The 22,062-nt window shown below is 35.6% G+C and overlaps 1 protein-coding gene across 1 annotated transcript in view; it reads left to right on the top strand.

Moving 5' to 3' along the window:
* NDFIP2 (Nedd4 family interacting protein 2) overlaps window positions 1–22,062 on the top strand; it is a gene marked incomplete at its 5' end in the record, with an annotated part of 62,233 nt that overhangs the window by 21,563 nt on the left and 18,608 nt on the right. Inside the window, 3 exons of the mRNA XM_082675570.1 lie at window positions 14,386–14,551; window positions 18,540–18,673; window positions 21,623–21,716. Coding sequence (XP_082531696.1) covers window positions 14,386–14,551; window positions 18,540–18,673; window positions 21,623–21,716 — 394 coding nt within the window. The remainder of the gene's footprint in view (window positions 1–14,385; window positions 14,552–18,539; window positions 18,674–21,622; window positions 21,717–22,062) is intronic.

Genomic DNA, 22,062 nt, shown 5'->3' with positions numbered 1-22,062 from the left:
TGGTTTAGCTGTCTTGTATTATAGTAGGAATAAAGGTAGAGGAGATGATATTGGAGGTAGGGGGCTGGCTTGTAAGTTTTACTCATTGGGGAATGATTTAGACCCTTGTAAATACTAAGAACAGGATGAGAGAAAGTCTGGCAGGCTGTAGAGACAGTGTGAATTTCGAGAAAGGCTCTTGATCTAGCATTGGCTGTATCCAAGAACATTTTCTTTGTCTTCTTGTTTCCAGATAAGGGGTGGTGGTGTGAGGATTAACATTTCGCGTTTGAGAGGCTTTTGAGGGATGTAGTGCCATCCAGGGAAACTAGGATTTTGATTAAATGTAGAGAAATCATTTTGTAAACTGACTGAAAGTGTAGAGGTTTTTAATGATCATATAGGTCTCTAGTGATAGAGTGGAAGTTAGAAGCTGGGATTGTAGAGTTTTAAATTAATCTGTTTGTTAATACAACATTTTTTTTTCTATTTTCTTGCCATATAGCATTTTGTTTTTTTAACTTTATTTTAAAATAATTTTAATTTTAGACTTACAGTTAAGTGTGGAAAAAATAGTACACAGATTTCCTGTACACCATTCACCCAGTTTCCTCAAATGTTGATGTTTTATCACATATGCTTTGTGATATTTTCTTTGTATATATGTGTATATATACACATACGCTATATTTTTTTCTGAAGCATTTGAAAATGAGTGGCAGACATGTTATCCCTTTACATCTAAATATTTCAGTGTATATTTTCTAAAAACGACATACTTTTACAAACTATTGTGCAGTTATCAAAATCAATGACATTTATGCAATACTGTAATCTATAAACATATTTTACCAGTTTCCCTACTAGTGTCTTTTATAGCAAAAGAAAAAACTTATTTTTAGATTAGAATCTAGTCCATGATTAGCTATTGTGCTTAGTTAGTGTCTTTTTGTCTCCCTTAAGCTGGAACAATTCTTTAATCTTATTTGTCATGGATTACATTAATGTTTTGGAACGATTCATATCAGTTATTTTATAGTATACCCCACAAAGTTCCTTTAAAAAATTATACTTTCACCCATTGGTTTTAGAACTCATTGTTTATGATTACCTGAAAGAGTTATAACGATGGTTGTCAAATGGTGATTTCCTAATTCTGTCATTTCTTCTGCATTTATTATGTAGGATTCTATAAGGAAGAACTCCTGTAGCCTCCAGTTTATTTATTCATTTATATTAGTATGAATTCATGGATTTTAATTTTATTCTATTGATTATTGTCTCATACTATCATCATTTTGAGGCTCAGATCATCCCAGATTTGACTATCTGCTCGTATGTCCTTGTGACAAGTCCCTATCATTTTTGCACTTTCCTACCATATAGCAGTTAGATAATGTGAATGTATCTGCTTTCTAAAGTTTAGTTTGGATGGAGGAAGCACTGTCTATGCTTTATATGTAGGGCTGCAGTGGAAGAATGGTGACCGATACAACAGTTATTGCCACAGTAGCTTACTGCTGCTGTGCTGAGTGCTTAATGAGCATTTTCTCAGAGTTGTTTGTGGAAAGTTTGTGGAGGTTTTTTATCAGCTGGACGTAGAATAAAGCAGTTGGAACATTGGTGGTGTGTTGCTCACAGTGTTGGTGTGCCATCCTCATTGAAGTTCTAAGGAATAGATAATATTACTGACTGTGAAAATAGATTATGTAGACAAATATATAATGTGATTAACAACTAGTTAAGACAGAAGGGCACCATGAAGAAAACTCTTGTTATAGGTGGGAAAGAGACAAAGAGAAAGCCTTTATGAATCATTTTGACCTCCAAATGAGTTTCACTAGAATATCATAACACTCAAATGGTTACATGCTGGTATTACTTTATGTATTAGTACTGTTAACTGGTTGATGGAAAATAACAAGCATCATCTATCTGGGTTTATGTACCTTTCTTTTCTTGTAAAGACAAGAATGATTATGAAAGGTTATTGAATGGGTATAAAGTCTGTGGTGATTTTCTTTCAGTTTTAGTGTCATTGAGCAATTTTATAAATGTCAGTTTTCTAACGTGTAGAAACTTACTCCTGTAAGCATAGATGGAAATCTCTTTATCACATATGTCCTACATTAAGAACAAAAAAAGATTGTTTCATACTTTCTTTCATCTCTGTTCTAGAGAACTTAGAAAAAATACAGAAAAGTTAAAAAAAACCCCAACAAAATACAGTTTTCAAGCACCCATGCTACCCATTTGTCTGTTAACAATCATTTTGAAACTGCTAACAGTTCATCTTATTTAAAATAATATGAATAATATATGATTTACACACACACAATTTTGTTACTTCTTTAACACTGTATCATGAGCATTTCCTATTTCATTAAGTATCCTTTGGAAACACCACCTTAAATGTCTGTATAGGATTCTATTATATTGATACAGTGTGTTTATTTTATTTTGGATGAATAGATTGTTTTTGGTTTTCCATTTTTATAACACTATGATGAACAACTTTACAAAGAAATCCTGTTTTAAGTTTCTGATTAGTTTCTTTGGATGTAGAATTTAAGAATTCTCTTAAAATGAGAATTACTAGGCTAAAGTATATTCTTATAAAAAGTGATATATACTTATTTTTTTAAATACAAGCAGTGTAAGTACAAAAGAAGCAATCTAGGCACCCAAATCTTACCAACCAGAAATAAATTATGTTGACATTTGGTGAACACATTTCCATTTGTGCTTATGGACAGGAATAATGTAATAAGAATGGGACACTACTCTTTTTTTTTTTTTTCTCTCTCTCTCTCTTTATTTTTTTTTGTCTGCACTACATGGCATATGGGATCAGATCCCAGACCAGGGATCAAGCCCATGCCCCCTGCAGTGGAAGCGTGGAATCTTAACCGCTGGACTGCCAGGGAAGTCCCACTATTCTATTTTTTTTAAATGAGAATACAAAATACGATTTTGTTTGGATTTAACAGCAAGGAAAAAAATCCTTAAAGAACTGCTGAATTCTAGATAAAGGTTTCTTTACCACAGAGTTGTTAGGTTCTGTAGGATTTCACTAAAATTAAAAGAGTATAAAAATCAGTAAGAAATTGGAGTAATTTTTAAAACCTCATGTTTTAATTTTAGATATTAGAGATTAAATCCCTGCTGTGAAAGATGAGGTGAGTGGTATTAATACTTTCTCTCATGTTTTCTTTCCCCAGTTCCTGATTTTTATGTTGCTTATATTTTTACTTTTTCAGGTTTGCTGTCTGTTTGCCAGCGGCTATTTATTTAGTCTTTAGCTCAATGTTTAGCATTAGTTTTGTCTTTGAAAGGACTCAGTGTTAACCACCATATCTTTTCTCATTGCTTTTCTCCTTATTTACTTTTTATTTGCTTAATTTTATGATTGCCTGGTTTTCATCATGGAGTAGTTTTCCCAAGGACTCATGGATGGTATATATACTTTATACATGGAAGACAACTTGGCTAGCTGGCTTTTTTTTGTTTGTTTTAATGTAAATATTAAAACTATGAAACATTTCAAGCATAAAGGGAAGTATAGAAAATGATGTAAAAGATATTTCTATATCCACTGTGGAGATAACAGATGTTATCATGTATTTATTACAGTATTTTACTATTTTATACTTTTTCAGCTTGCTTTATTCACTTACCGTGTTTTAAAGATTTATCTATGATGACTCATGTAGGTCTAATTAATAAGTTTAAAATGAATTGTTATACAAATAGTGAAATAATATTTATTCATTTTGTGCTGACCAGACAGTTGTTATCAGTGTCTCACTATTACAAATAGTACTACCATGAGCATTCTTGTATGTGCCTCTTTATGTGCAAGTGTGAGAATTTTCTAATATTGACGTTTACAAGTAGAATTATTGGGTCCTACACACCTTCAGCCTTACTAGGAATTGCCAAATTGATCTGCAAGGTGGTTGAATGAATTTATATTCTTACTAGCAGTAGTTCGACTTCTACTCCATTCTAACACACCGTTTTTGCGTCTTTAATTATTAGAAATATTTACTTTTTAAATTAATAATTTATGTTCTTCCTGTGTGCTGTTGTTTCATTTCTTTTGTCTAATAAAATCTGTTTTTCCTAGAGTCTTCATTTTTATTAACTTATATCAAAAGGTCACCCCTGTTGTGACCTGTTTTTGGTTTTTGTATCTCTATTCTTTAATAGTAAACTACTTTTTGATGGATAAAAGTCCTATGTATGAACATTTATTACTGTTCTGTGCTCAAAGTCACTGATGCTTCTTTCTTCAGTGTGTAGAGTCTCAGGTAGTTTATGCATTGACCTAGCCTTGCCAGCTCTTTGATTTTGTGTTGGGAGGGGGCAGCTCTTTGTGATTTTTGTGACTTTCTTTACTATTGACTGTCTTGTCTAGCTGTGGTGAGAATGTCTCTAGAGTAGTTACTTTAAAAACTTGGGTGATGTGGGGATGGAATTTATATTCTTCTTTAGCGTGTGTTAATTCAGTTATCTGTGGTTTTTGGATAACACCGTTAGTTTAATTCAGTAAGCTTTGGGGGACAGATATTTACTTATTAAGTTATGGTGATTGCCCGCAAAAGTTGAATGATTAAATATTTCAGGTTTCTACTATGTGTAAAAACACCATGGGAATCATAGAATATATGAGTTGTGATTATTGATCTTGAGATGTTCAGTGCATCCATTACTTGACCAAGCTCTCTCTTGCCTTTTGGTAGAAGAAAAACTCTGGGAGGCTTAGGGGACTGCATATTTAATGTGAAGCTTATTCTGTGTCCTAAACTCTGCTACTTGTTTTAGGGGATACCACGATGAATAAAGCATACTTCCTAAATTTCACATGCTTATGATCTGACTAGGAAGGTAATAATATTCCCAGATCTAATTAAAGGATCTCTAAGCTTCTAGGGACTCATGAAGTACAGCAGAAACTTGGAACTGATAGTTTCCTGGAAGGAAATGGTTGCAGTTAGAGTTTACTAGCTCTTGTTTTTTATTCTCATGCCTGAATAGTTTTGCTTTTAAAACCTCTTGAATGTTCAGATTTTGATTGCTAGAAGGGGGCTAATTTTAATATTATTACTATAATTTAATATCTGAGATTCACTTCTCTATTATGAAGTATACTCTTTAGCCAATTTTGCTTTTTAAACTTTACCAGTTATGACATTTCCTGACTTATTTTGGTGCATGCAGGTAAAAAACTTTCTGGAGAATCTGTCAAAGGGTTCTTATTTAATTTGATTATGGAAACAGAAGAGAACCTTTCATTACAAGTTGCCATTGTCATTATATTTATCATTGTTTATGTTGGATAGGATATGTTGACTGAAATAAACATGCACGACATAAACGTTGTGAGTTCAGTTTTATTCAGGGACCTTACTGAGGACTATAGCCTGAGAGATAGCCTCTCAGCTCCGAGGAACTGCTCCAGAGAGGTAAGGGAGGAGCCAGGATGCCTATGAACTTTATTTGCTGGGAAAACCAGGTAGTCAAGATAAAAAGATTACTGCTAAGCACAAAGAAGACATCTGAAGTGAATGATTTTGGTGCTTTTCTGTGTATGGGAAGATGCAAGAATCTGAGGTCATTTGAAATGTTTTCTTAGATACGTATCTTAACTATCTAAGGGCCAGTATATCCAAAGCACAGAATTTTTCCTGTTTTTCACCATCCTGAATCCCCCTCAGGGTGCGCTGTCCCTGGGCCGTGGCAGTAGCTAATGGCTTTATCCTTACAGAACTGGAATGGCAGGGAACATTTATTTCTTTACAAATACCAGTATGTTAGCTTATAAAAATCAGAACACTGAGCTATTTTGAAAACTCAGGGTTTGAATAGTTTTGTAAATTCAAACATTATCATTAAAATTTTCTTCTGCTTATAAAAAATGCGTAGGGGCACCTTTTCCATCGGGGTTTGTAAATTATGGCCCCCAAACCAATTAAGGAAATCTTAAACCCTGGAATTGCTCTGTATCAGTATTTCCACAGCAGTTTTCTATATCCTCTAAGTGGATAATCTTAGCTTATTTTATTGCCCACCTTTGACACAGGCACCCTGCCCAGGAGGAGGGCCAGGCTGGTTGGGAAGCAGTTGCAGTGCCAAAGGAGAAAATTATCCTGACCAACATAGGTAGTAGGGTGGGCTCAGTCCCACCCACATTACTGTGAATCTATAATGAAAGAGGGATGGAAGGGATTTGAGGGAGACAATCACAAGTCTGCCACAGATAACTTAATTGCTTAAGACCACAGCGTAGTCATCAACAAATATATCTCAAAAAGCTGCTTGAGTTGTAGAGGACAAAAACTCAAGTACTGGCCAGATTTGAAAAATGCAGTCTTTTAAAAGTAAACTTGTGGGAGGGAGGGAGACGCAAGAGGGAAGACATATGGGAACATATGTTTATGTATGACTGATTCACTTTGTTATAAAGCAGAAACTAACACACCATTGTAAAGCAATTATACCCCAATAAAGATGTTAAAATAAAATAAAATAAAATAAACTTTGTACATGCAAAAGAAAAAAAAAAGTAAACTTAAAATATGTTATGTAACACATATTTTGGTATAAAACCACGAAAGATGAGGCTGAAGCTGAACATCTTCCTATAATAAAATATATAGACAGCTATGGCGTACATTATGGTCTTTTCATGCTCAATTCATGTGTGCTAGATTGAGAAATTAGCGGGAGACCAAGAAGGTAAGTGGGGGATGGCAGGGAGCAGTGCCCCGTAGACAGACAACCTTAGATGAAAGTATGAGAAATTGCCAGCCCAGCCGCTCAAATATCTTTTTCTCCTTTCTTTTTTTTCTTTTCTCTCTTTTTTTCCCTTGGACTATGATCTGTGTTAAGATCATATTGACCTATTGCTAAAGAGGCATAATTATAGGGCAGATTTGTAAATATGTATTTTCTTAGGTAAGATCTGAGTAAGCTAAATAGAATTTTGAAAAGTGTATCTTTCTGTTGATATAAACATTTAAGAATAAGGTCAAGTATTTGTCATTTAATTAAAGGACTATGAACACGACTAATGAGCGTACCATATAGAGGACTTTGTATTCAAAGAGAGAATCTTAGGATCTAGCCGATTTACATTGCAGTTTTAGCATATAAAAAGGAATTTAACTGGAGGCTGAATTCTTCTGAAAATAGCAATTTATATAAGATCTTTATCCCATCTGTTTGGTTTCTTTGTTCCTTGGAGGTCATTGGGATGTAAATATACTCTAACTCTTTCTCCTTTAACTTACTAAGGTAATAACTAGCTGTTACAGACTTCACAGTACTTGGGTTATAGCAAGGTTATTTCTCCAGTCTTTCCATTTTATACTGTTGTGACTGGTGACCTATATTGCGTTTCCTTTTAATTTTAACCAAAGTTGATTCCAAATACTTTGGAGCTTATTTTTGTAGTGTTCAGCAAGACAGACATAACCTCCAGTTTTGTAGAGCTCTTACTTTAGCTGGAAAAACAGATTGTAAATGAATGAGCACATAAATAATTGCTATTGTAGTAAGTGTGCTAAAGAACAGGGTGCTTTAAGATTGTGTCCTAATCTACTTTTGAGAGATAGGAAAGATTTTCTTGAGGACTTGATTTTTTAAAAAAATGTATTTATGGCTGCGTTGGGTCTTCGTTGCTGAGCGGGCTTTCTCTAGTCGCGGCAAGCAGGGGCTTCTCTTGTGGAGCACAGGCTCTAAGGCATGCAGGCTTCAGTAGTTGTGGCACGCGGGCTCAGTAGTTGTGGCTCGCGGGCTCTAGAGCGCAGGGTCAGTAGTTGTGGTGCACAGGCTTAGTTGCTCTGCGACATGTGGGATCTTCCCGGACCAGGGCTCGAACCCGTGTCCCCTGCGTTGACAGGCGGATTCTTAATCACTGCGCCATCAGGGAAGTCTGAGAACTTGATTTTAAGCTAAGACCTGAACTGTGTGTAGAAGTCAACTAGGCAGTGCAGTATGGGAGGAAAAGAATTGTACATAAAGAGCCTAGAGCCCCTTTTTAGTATGTGATTATGTTTAATGTTGTTTTAAGAAATGAATTAATGAGTGGGTATCTAGGTCAGAAGCTCAGAAGAACTGTCTAGTGTGGCAATATAAATTTGGTCTTATGTTCTTTAATCACTCTGTTGCCCCATTAATTATCCCTCTCAATTTTTCCTTTAAAAAAACAGATACAGTTCCTCATTTGCATTCTTCACATATATTTTTCCTGTGGTTACAGTTTCAGATTGTGTCATTTTTAATAGAAAGTTGTATATACATAAACCCAGGGAAGGTATTATAGTGATATTACATTTTCTGTGGAAAAAGCTTTTTTATCATAGGATATAGTGTTAGGTACATTGTTGCCTGTGAGACATGCCAAACCAGAAATTAGAGGACTTTTGCATTTTGGTTTTATTTATTAAAAATTAAAAAATTCAAAGTAATTTATGCTTAGGGTGAAAAATCAAATAATAGAGAATGATGAAATCTCTTCCCCACCTGCAGCTCTTTGCTGTTTCTTGTGTGTCCTTCCGGAAATTTTGGTTGCCTATATGTACTACACAAATAATCTCTTATTTATTTATTTATTTATTTTGGAATTTGTAGGAAAAAGCTTTTTAAAAGAAAGTTTTACTGAAATATAGTTGATCTACAGTGTTGTGTTTATCTCTCTCATTATTTAAAAAGACTCAGTTATACTGTATATATTCTTTTGCACCTTTCTTTCAGTTGACATATCATGAGCAGACAGTAACAGTTTAAAAATGAAGTAAGAATCCTTTTTGTTTAAAAGACACTTTGTTATGTCTTCATAAAACATCTGATGATACTTGGTTTTTAACAGTTGTTTTGCAGACTTGTTCAGGTGACAGAGCATCTGAAGCCCACTGTGTTCTTTGTAGAACACCATGAAATAATGATATTCTCTCATACTAACAAGAAAGGTTTTTATGAGCAGAAATATGCCTGTATTATATTATGAAATATAAAACTGTAACCAAACTTCTGTACTTCCAAAAGAAGAAGCTGAAAATTAGACACGGCAAATATTTTTCCTTTAATATTTACTTGTTGCTTATGCGCTCTTTCCTAATCATTTGTATCATTTTCGAATCATTTGCTAATCATTGCTTTATCATAGGCTAGTTCTCAGAAGAAAGGTATCCAGAGACAGCAAAAGTTTAGTGGAAAAAATTTGGTGGGGAGTAAACCTCAAATTAAGGTTCTGTTCATTTGCTTAATGGTATGTGTGTGCGTGAGGACGACTGCTGTAATTTAGTGTTATTGGTAGAAAATCTAGCTCCCTTTGCTAAGCAGCACTGTTTTGTGGGACGCTGTCTTCTGAGCTATTGGTTTTAACACTTGGGCTGTTTGTAGAAATTTCTTAGCACCTTATCCCTAGCAGCATAGATAAGGTAGCTCACTTTCTTCTTGGGTGACTAAAATGAGTAGCTTGACTCTACAGATTGATTTTACTGCAACACATACCTGTTAGCTTCTCTAAATCAGGTGTTAGATAAGGCAACATTGAATGATAGAGGCTACCAGAGGTTTTTTTCTAGAATCATGTTATCTTAGAGTCAGAAGGAACCTTTGTCATCTACTAATTTTGTACAAAGGCCAAGAATCCCATTATATGTCAGTTGACCGACCGTACAATTTTTTTGAGAATGAACGGGGTGGAGAAAACGCTAAATTGAATGGGGCTGTGACACAACAGGTGTAAAGTGGGACAGTCCTGGGGAAAACAGCTGTATGGTCATCCTAGTTATAAAACAGTCTTGCCAGATAGTCAGTCATACAAAATCTGAAAGGACTTGTTGCCCCACAGAAAACCTAGTACTCTAAAAATTAAAAAGTTCTAACTAAAAATTAAAAATTTTTTTTATTGAGCTAAAATTTATCTCCTTGCAACTACTAACTCTTCTTCCCAGTTTTGCCCTTTGGTAATAAATGTAGTCAGAATATGGCAGTATACAACATATATTAGTTCTTTAGAAACTTTTTTAAATAAACGACTTTAGAGATAGCTCGGTTTTTATTTCCCAAAAATCTTACAGTTCTGCCCTGTAGTTCAATTTCTGTGCCCAAACTGAAACAAAAGAAGAGAAAAGAAATGAGAAGAAAGGTGAAAAAAAGACCATACAACTGGCTAACCTACCAGGCCCTGGTACAGGGCACTGTTCACTAAACAACACTTGACTGCACTTCCATAATTCTCATCTTGGTATGTTTAGAAAACATTCACTGAGATCTCTAGCTTCTCAGAAGTAAAGTTTCTAGTTATTACATTAGTATTTTATCACCTTAAAATAGAATAAAGGGATATGTATAGGAGACACGCCAATTAAAGTAAAAGAAACAATAGTTTATACACAGGAAGGCTAGACCTCCAGCTAGCTAATCATAATGATTACAGTTTCCTTATCATTAAAAATACTTAATATACATCTATAAAAACTAGCGATAGATAGATACGTTTAACAAAGCCCTCTTGTCATCCTTTTACCCTTCGGACTAAAAAACTGTGGTTTAGTGTGCAACTTTTCATCACCCTGGTCACTAGATTAAAGATATTTTAATTTTCACGTGCTATTGCCCACATTTTTTTCCAGGAGGCTCATAAATAGGACAAGCTGGGAGGATAACTTTTTTTTTTTTTTTGGCTTGCGGGATCCTAGTTCCCCAACCAGGGACCGAACCCTGCTCCCTCTGCAGTGAAACCGCCAGGGAATTCCCTGGGAAGATAACTTTTGAGGTGATGTGTGGATGGAACACAGAGCCTGGTTCATTACTGAAAATATTTAGGTCCCACCCCACTCCTCCCCCACCCTTTTTTCTTGCTGTTTAGGTAATTGTTATAGAATGTAAAATAGAACCATTTAACAACATAGCAGCATGATTAAGGAAAAATTTCTACAAATTGGCATTGTCTAATTTGATAAACATGTAACTTAATTTGAACCCTTGTAAGAACTTAGGTAAAAGGCAATCAAATGTCGAAAAAATTAAACAATAGTCAATCTAAGAAAATGGAAATTCTTTTCCCCTGCATCGGCAGGTGGACTCTCAACCACTGCACCACCAGGAAAGCCCAAAATGGAAATTTTTATTCGAGCGAGTCTAAGGATTATAAACCGGGAGACAGTCTTTCAGAGAGCTCCTAGGGCTGTTCTGCTGGTTAGAGGTCAAAGCACAGTTAGTTATTTAAGTTTTTGAGACAAAGTAACATATTGGCAGTTTACATAGTGCAACAAGGTGAGTAGTGGGGTCATTGTGGCTCTTTACAGAATTGAGAAAGGAATGTTATCTCCTAAGGAGTTACCTTGCTGGCACCAGATGGAAATTAATTTTTTTGAGTGAGGAGGCATTCCTGCGTCTTCTAAGGGGATCTAGTTAATGTATAGTGCAGACGTACAATGCACACTAAAGGGGAGGGGGTAGTGCCTCAAATGGCAGAAAAATTTTTATGTTAAAATTTTTCTTGTCCTTCCTTAAAAGTAATTTTGTCTCATCACACAGTAGGTTAATTTATGGAGACACCAAAGATATCAAAATACAGTGTTGCATTTAAAGTAAATTGGAAGTTCTATGCTACAGTGGGTAGAGATTGTTGACTGAGTTATTGGGTTTTACGGTTAACACAGAGCAACTGTTCACTGTAATATATATATATATGGGTTTTTTTTTTGGCTGTGCTGTGTGGCATGCCTGGATCTTAGTTCCCCGATCAGGGATCGAACCTGTACCCCTGCATTGGGAGTGCGGAGTCTTAACCACTGGGCTGTCAGAGAAGTCCCCTATATTATAATTTTGTAAAAATAAAACTGGAGGTATTAGGTAAGGCAGTTGAAATAAATTGGTGTGTTTTATAAGTTCCAAAGCTTTACTTCTGAGATCATATGTAAAAGTATCTGTAGTTATTCTTTTTATTGTAGTTATTTGAATATATTTTGACAGGTTTAAGCAGAGAGTTGGTCATTCTGGGGAGCGTATTTGTATATTTGATGTGGTAGGGGGTGTTTCCTGTGAGGAACTAGAGGAGAGTTGTTTGTCATGTAGGATTTTCTCTTTAGTACATTTCATCTACATTTGCAGTATTAATAGTAGATATGGAAAAGTGGCTTCCTCTTTTTTGACACCTTCATTATTATTTGTTTAGTAATATTAATTACTATATATACTAAATATACTAATATATTCTAAATTACTAAGTATATGCTAAGTATTGATCTGTACTTTATTTGCCTTAACTTGTTCATCTGACATTTTTGCTCTTAAAAGTGTTGTCAAAGATGACTACATTGGGAATTCTCCTGGGTGCCTTGTAATGGGAAACAGAAGATGCTTTATGACACCAGGGCAGAGTGTTGCTATTCAAGAGGGTGCTCATTTAGTGCCTACTTGGAAAAGTGCTGCAAGTAAATAAATGTAAAAGCTCATACAGAGTTGACTTTATGCTTATTTGACCTTAGAATTCAGTTTCTGTGAGTGGATGCTATTGTATCAACTTTGGTGCTGTTGACTGAAGAAAAACACATAACCTAAAAATTGCGAGTTATGTTTTATTTGAGGACCGTACTGAGGATTATAGCCCCAGAGACAGCCTCTCAGATAGCTCTGAGGTGCTGTTGCAAAGAGGACGGCGAGGAGCCGGGGTGCACTGGAGTTCTTGCTGGGGTGGTGGGGGAGAGTAGGGCATGAGAAGATTACCGCTGATCACACGAAACAGACATCTTAAATTAATGATTTCAGGGCTTTTCTGTGTATGCGGAGATGCAAGAGTCTGGGCTTATCGAAATTGTTCTTTAGATATGCTTCTTAACTATCTAGGGCCAGTATCCTGTTTCTCTCCATCCTGAGCTCCCCTCAGGGTGCACTGTGTGGGGTTGGCTGCAGTGGCTGATGATTTGATGGTGGGCAACATTCATTGTTTACTGGAATGGCAGGCAACATTTTTTGTCCATAGTGTTATGGAAAAAGTTGTCTTCTTAAACTTGAGATGATTTTAGGTTTGTTTATACTGTTTTGTTAAAAGTTATAATACCTTTATGAACTCCCAAAAGTGTTTTGCTAGTGTAATCGCTTACCAAGACACATGCAGACAGCAGTGAAGTAAATTGACCTCCTGTTTTACTTGGCATATTTAAAAAAATTCTTTAGAGGCAAGTGAGTGACTACTTATTGGACTGACAGAGTACCACATAATTTCTGCTTTTGAGTTTATAAAATAAAGTATATTAAATAAAAGGGAAGAAGGGTGGAACTAGTATTTGTTAAATGCCTTCTCTGTGTTAGGCATTATGCTGGATGATTTTCAAATATTATTTTACAATTCTGTGAGGATTTTGGTTGCATTCAGAACTTACATATGGAGACACTGAGGTACAGAGAAACTAAGTTTATCGAAGCTCCTAGAAAGTGGAGTAATAATTCGCCTATTCTTTCTAAAATCCAAAAATGCATTGTATCACAACACACAGATTTGCTGTGACAAAATTTCTTTCCCTCCCTCCCTCCCTCCCTCCCTTCCTTCCTTCCTTCCTTCCTTCCTTCCTTCCTTCCTTCCTTCCTTCCTTCCTTATAAGTGAAGTAAGAGGTGTGCAGCCACACTGCTTGGGTGTGATTCGTGGCTTTACCCTTCCTAGCTGTTGTGATGTTTGGCAAGTTACTCTTAAGTCTCTACACGTCCAGGGTGGTTTTGGTTTGGTTTTTTTTCTTTTAATCTGCCAAATGGGGATAACAGTCTAATAGTCTCTATCTTACAGGTTTGTTGTGAGGATTGAATGAGTTAAGTGATAAAGATCTCAATATAGTATCTAGCATTTCTTGAACTTTCAATAAATTTGTTGTAATGACGTTTTTCAGAATTTTATGTGCACACTGACTTATTTTGCTTTATTAGTAATTCTTTTGGTACTTGGGAAAACCTCCTCAGAGTATTCCACGTTTTTGGAATGTATATATATTGTTATTCTATTTCATTAATTCATTTTACATTTCTAGTTATTTTAGATACTAGTGTAATAGATATGGTATTGTGGTTGTATTAGAAGTTTTCTTTGCAGTACACAGTGACTGATGCGTGGTAGACAATATTTATTGTAGGATTGAGAGAACTTGAATCTATTTGTAATCATGACTTTTTTCCTCTATAAATCCTAACAATTTGAACTTCATCCTTATTGTAAAGAAACTATAAAAATTCTAAACTTCTTATTGACTGATTATGTCTCTTAAAAATTTTGTTCATCTTTTTAAATGCTATTTTACCTTGTTTTTAGCTAAAAAATGATTCTTTGCCTGAAATGATCTGTAAAAATTTTTTTTTAAGTTGATTCACATTAATGTTTTCATTTTCCTTTGTTCTCTTAGCTTCACAATGAAGAGGATAATTCAGAATCATCTGCTGTAGAGCAGCCGTCAACTTCAAACCCAACACCACAAAATGTGCAGGCTGCTCCTTCAGCATCTGGACTTGAGACTGACTCTTCTCCTCCACCTTATAGCAGTATTACTGTGGAAGTACCTACAACTTCAGGTATTGTTGTTTTTAGTGTGAAACAACTAGTAATGTTTTTTGTTTTTTTTGTGGTACGCGGGCCTCCCACTGCTGTGGCCTCTCCCGTTGCGGAGCACAGCTTTCGGACGCGCAGGCCCAGCGGCCACGGCTCATGGGCCCAGCCGCTCCGCGGCATGTGGGATCCTCCCGGACCGGGGCACGAACCCATGTGCCCTGCATCGGGGCGGACTCTCAACCACTGTACCACCAGGGAAGCCCTAGTAATGTTTTTAATAGCTCGATTTTTTGTTTTGTTTTTACCAGTATGGTTTTGTGTAATTATCAAGTCTGTTAATGGGCTTCTTCGGTTTTATGATTATTTTAAAAAAAGTTTTTCTAAAGGTAGTTTATAAAATATTTCATAGATTACCTGTCTCATTGTTTTAAAAATTAATTTAAAAGTGTAGCTTGCTAAACTTTCTTATGCTTACTAGAATCCCTTCCCAGTGGATTAGCCATATAACTTTTGGAAGAAATAACCATATATACATATATATTCATGCACACATATAATGCATACACACATGAATATATAAACATACCCATGTGTGTGTGTTTACTTATATAGTCGTAAACAAGGTATTATTAATGATGAATGTGAGAATGTGGTAAGTACATGTGAATGGAGGTGAAGCATACACATAATGTCCCCCCCACTCATGGTAATATTTCCTGGCTACAAGGCAGTGATTACTGCTTGCTACCCATCCTTGATGTGATTACTGCTTGCTACTGCTTGATCTCATCCTTGCAGGTCATTCTGAAGAACTACCCTCATCTATTTCTCTGGTCACAATTTGTATTTTCCCAGTAATGCTAAGTTAATCATTCTATGATGGAAGATGCTGAGAGTGAAATTGCAATCCCTTTGTTGTGGCTACTGTTGCTATTGCTGTTTAACAGACTACCTCAAACCTAATGGAGTAAAATAACAATCATTTATGCTTGTTAATTCTCATGGTTTGGGGGGAATTGGGCTTCTTTATGAAGTTCTCTGCTAGGGTCTCATGTGATTGTTGTCTGATGGTGACTCTGGGACTGGAGGTAATTGCAGGCTTCCTTACTCACACGTTTGCTGGCTGATGCTAGGGCCTCAGCTGAGGCTGTTGGCCAGAACAACTATATGTGACCTCTTGTTGTGGCCTGGGCTCTTCACTGAATGGAGGCTGGCTTCTAAGAACAAGCATTCTGAGAGAAAGCCAAATGGAATCTGTGACATTGCCTCAAAAGTCACAGTGTCACATCTGTCACATTCAAGCTGTTAGAAGTGAGTCACTTAGTCTCTATTCAAGATTATTGAGGAATTAGTCTCCACCTCTTCATGGGAAGAGTTTCAAAGAGTATCACCACCACAACTGTATACAGCCTCTTCCCTCTACCACCCTCTAGAGCTTCTCCTTTGACGGTCTGCCCCATTTCAATAAATGGCTCCAACAGGCCAGAAACCTGGGAGTCATCTTTTTGGTACCTTATTGTAAAATTACATGGTTTTTCTCCTTCAATTTTTGTTGTAATGAAATGTATTATTAACAGATTTCTTCTTTAAGCTAATCCATCCCTTTATTCTTAGAATAAATTCTTTTTGTCATCATGTTCTAGTCTCTCCTGGATTTAAATTTGTTAATATTTTTTTAGAGTTTTTGTGGCTTTATTAGTGTGATCTATGACTTTATGTGCTGTCTTTTTGGTTTGGGTATTAATATTATGGAAGCAACATAAAGTGAATTGAGAAGCTTCTCATTTTTCTGTGATCTGGAATAGTTTTGATAATGTAGCATGACATTTTTAAAGGTTAGATAAATTTCAACTGTGAAACAAGTGGAGCCTGGTACCTAGAAGTTCAGTTATTCTCACAGTCTCCTCTGTGATTTCTGGTCTTTTTAATTTTTTCACCTGTGCTAAAAGGCCATTCCTGACTATAATTGAGCACAAGAACTGAGTAATTCTAGAATTTGGGGTTTCTGTTTAATGAAAACTGTTGATATTATTTTTCTTCAGCTTTTTAGTCAGTGCTGTTATATTATAGGCATGGGCAGTGCCCGTTTTCTGTGGAGATTATGTTCTTCAGTAGGTCACCTTATGGCTGCTTTTATAGATCTGAGCAACGTCAGTTATAAAAGGTGACATTTGCATAGCGTTGCACAGTTCACAGAGTCCTCTTGAATACTCTTCTATTTCGTCCCATAATAGCAAGTAATAGCCTCGCTGGGTCAGTTTTATGGATGAGAAAGTGGAACTTCACAGTGCTTAAGTGATTTGTTTGAGGTCACATAACTTCTAAGAAGAGGAGCTGGGATTGGAGCTCCCCAGACTTTAAATTCTGTGGTTGAGAACCAACCACTGCCTCAAAGGGTAGAAGAAAAGTAAGGAAAATTAACAAGTGAAAATTAAAGGTGCTCCTTCCCAACTTTCACCTGTTATTGGTGGAGATATTTTTTCTATCTTGGGTCTTAAAATTTTTCAGAAACTTACACATCTATTTTTAATGTAAGGATCTCATCTCCTTGGATATATATATATGCCATTGTTCCAAAATGTATAGTTTTAATGTTATTGTTTAAATTCATAATCATGGTTTTTACTTAAATTTTGCTTCTACTCCCATCTTCAGAATTAAAGAAATCTATTTACTTGACGGTATATGGTGTTTTTACATCCTAATAATAAGTCTTTTCTAAGAATTTATGACTCTTGTGACTTTTGGTGGATAACATTCAGTATTATACTCCCACTAACCACTTCCTGTTATTAGATTGAAAATTGCCTAACTTCAGATCCTTAGCTCTTATTGATAGCATTAAAAATACTTATTTTAAAACCTATGTACAAAAAAAAACCCTATGTATATTAAAACACAACAGGAAAAATATTGCTGGAGTGCAGTGTTTTTTCATGTGGAAAATGCAAGAAAATCTGATAAAGGTAGGTAAAATTGTAAACAATGTGGAAGACGTAAAAATGCTGTAGTTATGATGGAGGAAACCACAGAGGTGATGTCAAACGTTGTGGTGTGCACTACTTTTAGAATCTGCCTGTTTTTTATGTCGGTGATTCTAGCGTAAGTCTAATCAATTGATTGACCTGTGTGTATGATTTTACTTATACCAAAGTTGGCAATAAATGATGCAGTTTTTTAAAAAAATTAGCAGTCTATATTTAATACTGCAATATACTTCTGGAGATCATATTTCAAAAATAGCTTAAAAATTGGGGAGGGAGAAATTCTTCTAAAAAAGAAAACCTAAAGAACTAGGTAGATGGGGGGAAAATGGGAGAAGGGACAAGAGTAAAAAAAGAGTTAAAAATCATCAATCTTTTAGCAAAGAGAAATACTGAGTTTTCTTAGGAGTTGTTAAAATTGACCTGTGTAGAAAAATTAACGTCTTATATATTATCAAGTAAATATGAGAATAAATAAATAATAAAGTATTTGGAGTCAGGAAATCCCTGGCTCCTGCCGCTTCTTGATTGTGTGAGACTGGGCAAATCACTTAACTGAACCTCAGAGTTGCTAAGGTTAATGTATTTAGCAGCGTTATAGTAAATGGCTAGTGCTGTTTCAGTGTTTGTTACCATTATTCCTGATATTTTTACTTTTTGTCTGTGAGATTATGGGCAAATAAAGTCTTTGAGCATAGCAGTAGGAACATAGAGGATGCTCATATATGTTGAGGTGAGTTTACCTCCTTTGTGTTGCCCACATTTTCAGAGTCTCATTCTTGATGTTCTTGTTTGGTATATCAGCCGTTAGATGACATTTGTCAGTTCTTTCTCTTGATAATAAATATAGGACTAAAATAATATATACATTGTAGTAGTAATTTATATGTTATATAGCTTATAACATAGGACTACAAATAGTGATAGTCTTTAGTGGCGTTCTGTAACTTATTAAATTACGTTCTGGCTATAAACATAATATTAGTTTGTTTTAATGGTTATCTTTTTTAAAAATCCTTTTCTTCAGATACAGAAGTTTACAGTGAGTTTTATCCTGTGCCACCTCCTTACAGTGTTGCTACCTCTCTTCCTACGTATGATGAAGCTGAGAAGGCCAAAGCTGCTGCAATGGCAGCTGCAGCAGCAGAAACATCTCAAAGAGTAAGACAATGTTATCATTTCCTTCTGAGAATATTATTTGTGTTAATTGTTATGTATATTCAGTAATATCAAAAGTAATTCTTTGTGCTTGTAGTGTTTTTAGTATTTACTACTACTTATTTGTGTCATCATTTTTTGGCACTCTCCTATTTAAATTTACCTTCTGCATTCCTTGACCTTCTCATTCGATTTCGAATGGAATTTTGGCCACCGCAATGAGAAGCCTGCGCACCACAACAAAGAGTAGCCCCTGCTCGCCGCAACTAGAGAAAAGCCCGCACACAGCAACAAAGACCCAATGCAGCCAAAAATAAAAATAGAAATAAATAAATTAAAAAAAAGAAAAAAAAGTGATGTCCTATGATAAAATCTCTTGGACTGGTGTTTCAAAAAGAGTATGAAATTTTATATTCTTGCCATCATATTGACAGTGTTTTTTTGGCCTTCTACTGTGCTTTAATGTTTATTTCTTGAATTAACTTGAAATGATACAAAAATTCATTAATATGTATTTGATCATTGCCAGTTATTAAATTGACCATAAGACCATAAAGATATATGATTGCAGAGTTGAAGGGATCTTTTTGCCTAAATAATGAGCAATATGGTTTTGAAAGTCTTTTTTTTTTTTTTTAATATGATTATTTATTTATTTTTGCCTGCGTTGGGTCTTCATCGCTGTGCGCAGGCTTTCTCTAGTTGCAGCGAGCAGGGGCTGCTCTTCGTTGGAGTACGCGGGCTTCTCACTACAATGGCTTCTCTTGCTGCGGAGCACAGGTTCTAGGTGCGCGGGGGGCTTCAGTAGTTGTGGCGCACGGGCTTAGTTGCTCTGCGGCATGTGGGATCTTCCTGGACCAGGGCTCGAACCCGTGTCCCCTGCATTGGCAGGCGGATTCTTAACCGCTGCGCCACCAGGGAAGTCCCTGAAAGTCTTTTTCTTTCAGAAAAGCAATATCTGTAGTGAGACTACCATGATCGCATGGAAAGAACATTGGTATCCTGGATTTAAGCCTGCCTTGACCTAACTAATTATGTGATTTGGGCAAGGCACTGAGCTTCTCTGAGCCACAAAATTGAAAATTAACACCCAACTGAGGTTATGTATATGTAACATGGAGATAGTGAGTTTGTAAATCAGGTCATGTCAATCATTTGATCAAAACTCTGTAAGACCTCCCAGTTCACTCAGTAAAATCCAGGGTCCTTTAGTGGACTCTGGCTTTATTTCTTCCTGTTTTCTCTCTTATTCACTGTGGTTTCAACCATGTTAGCCTCCTTACTATTTTTGTAACATGCCAGGTCTGATTCCCTCTTAGGAACTTGACACTGGCTTATCCCTCTGCCTAAAACACTCCTCTATGAGATATCTGCATGGCTCTCTTACCTCTCCTTTAATTCTTTGCTCAGTGTCACCTTAATGAGGCTTATGCGACCACCATATTGAAAACTGTAGCCCTTACTAAACATTCTAAACATCCTTTCCTTACATTTTTTTCCCTAAACATCCTTTCCTTACTTTTTATTTTTTGCAGAGCATTTATATACCTTTTGTATAAGTAACTTATTTATTATGTCTTTATTTATTGTCCAGCTCCCCTCACTGGGATATAGGCTTCAGAAAGGCAAGCATCTTTGTTTTACATACATTCATATATCCCAAGTACCAGGAAGCAAAGTCTTATGTAGAATGGGTATTCTATCAATATTTGTTGAATATTGGAGGCAATTAGTGATAACAGACTTTGTACGTGCTTCCAGTGAAGTTTCTCGACATTTATAAGCAACTACAGTAATGTGTTTGTATATTATTTTTGTACACAAAAGTATTGTACTATATAAATGATTTTTACTTAATATATTTTGGAGATTGTAATTTATTTTTAAATCTTTACATTGCTTTTTGATATACAATAATTTATTTCATTGATCTCAAGAATTATAAACGGTCTGAGATTTTAGCCTACTTGCAAGGTAACTGATTAGCTTGTCACAGTTTTGTGGATGCTTACAGAAGACTCAGGTCAGAGACAGGACACTGCTGTCTCTGACACTGCTGGGTCAGAGACAGGAGCTTTATTATTCACAGCAGTAGTAGTAGCCAGGGTATTAGCATTTTCTCATGGCCGTTTCCTGAGCCTCAGGTCCTGCAGGGCAACTCAGAGAGGGCCACGCGATGCCTCTGCTCGCAGTGTGGAACTCTGAGTTCAGGGTAACCCAATATTTTCTAATGGCCAATAAGCATGCCTACATCTCTGCTCTGGAGAGAGATACTATTTCTCCCTCCCAAAGCCATCTACTATATAAACATCCTTGAAAAGATAATACAGAAAAAACGTAGCCAATGCCTCTACCTGGGAGACATGTAGAAACATGAAAGACTCACAGAGAATTATCTCCTGACAGTTGCCCACTATTGATGGGCATTTAGATTGTGTCTTAAGTTTTTGCTCTTATTAACATTGCTGTAGTGAATTATCTGTAATACATCATTTCTTATAAGTATATTTCATGAGCTGGAATTACTGTGTCGGAGGATGTGTACGTTTTAATTTTTGATAAATATTGCCAAATTGCCAACCATAGAGTTTGTACCAATTTAGAGTTCACCACTGATTATGAAAAATCCTCTTTCCATTTGATACTGATGCAGCAGTGTCACATCAATCTTTTGTGATGTCATTTTCATTAATTCGATGTTATTCAATTTTTATCTTTTTTTGTGTTTACTCTTAAAGTTACTCTTTTTAGGGGTGCCCATGAAAAATTAATACTTGCTAATGTTTTTTGAGTACTTATTATGTATCAGATACTGTACTCATTATCTCATTTTGCCTATACAATACATTGAGGACATTAGATTTTATTTAAATTTTTATCTTTATACTTAAGATAATAAAGTTGTAATTATCAATAGTTTAGTGAGCTATTCTAATAGTTTATGTTTTACAGATTCAAGAGGAAGAGTGTCCAACAAGAGATGACTTCAGTGACGCAGACCAGCTCAGAGTGGGTAATGATGGGATTTTCATGCTGGCGTTTTTCAGTAAGTGAAAACTGAAACTATTTCCAAACTATTTGTTTGCATTTATTGGTTGTGTATGTATTTAAAGTAACATAGACAGTGAGGGAAGGCAGATATTGTCAGTGTGTGTCTTACCTTGTTTAAAATGTAAATTGATCCTGACATTTAACTAGCTGTGATCATATGATACAAATCCTAGAATTTGTTAAAACGCTTATCAGGAAACTTTGTATTGCAGTTATTATGCTAGATGCTGACTGTATAGATATATATATAAGCATATTTAAAGCTAAATATGATTTTGTATGTGAAATGCTGCATGTCCATTTGGGGCTATAGGAGCATGTATAACGAAATGATAAATTCT

The sequence above is a fragment of the Grampus griseus genome, assembly GCF_964374135.1.
Source record: "Grampus griseus genome assembly, chromosome: 18".
Classification (NCBI taxonomy): Eukaryota; Metazoa; Chordata; class Mammalia; order Artiodactyla; family Delphinidae; genus Grampus; species Grampus griseus.
Note: the sequence above shows the minus strand (reverse complement) of the source record. Positions and strands in the feature narration are given on the sequence as shown.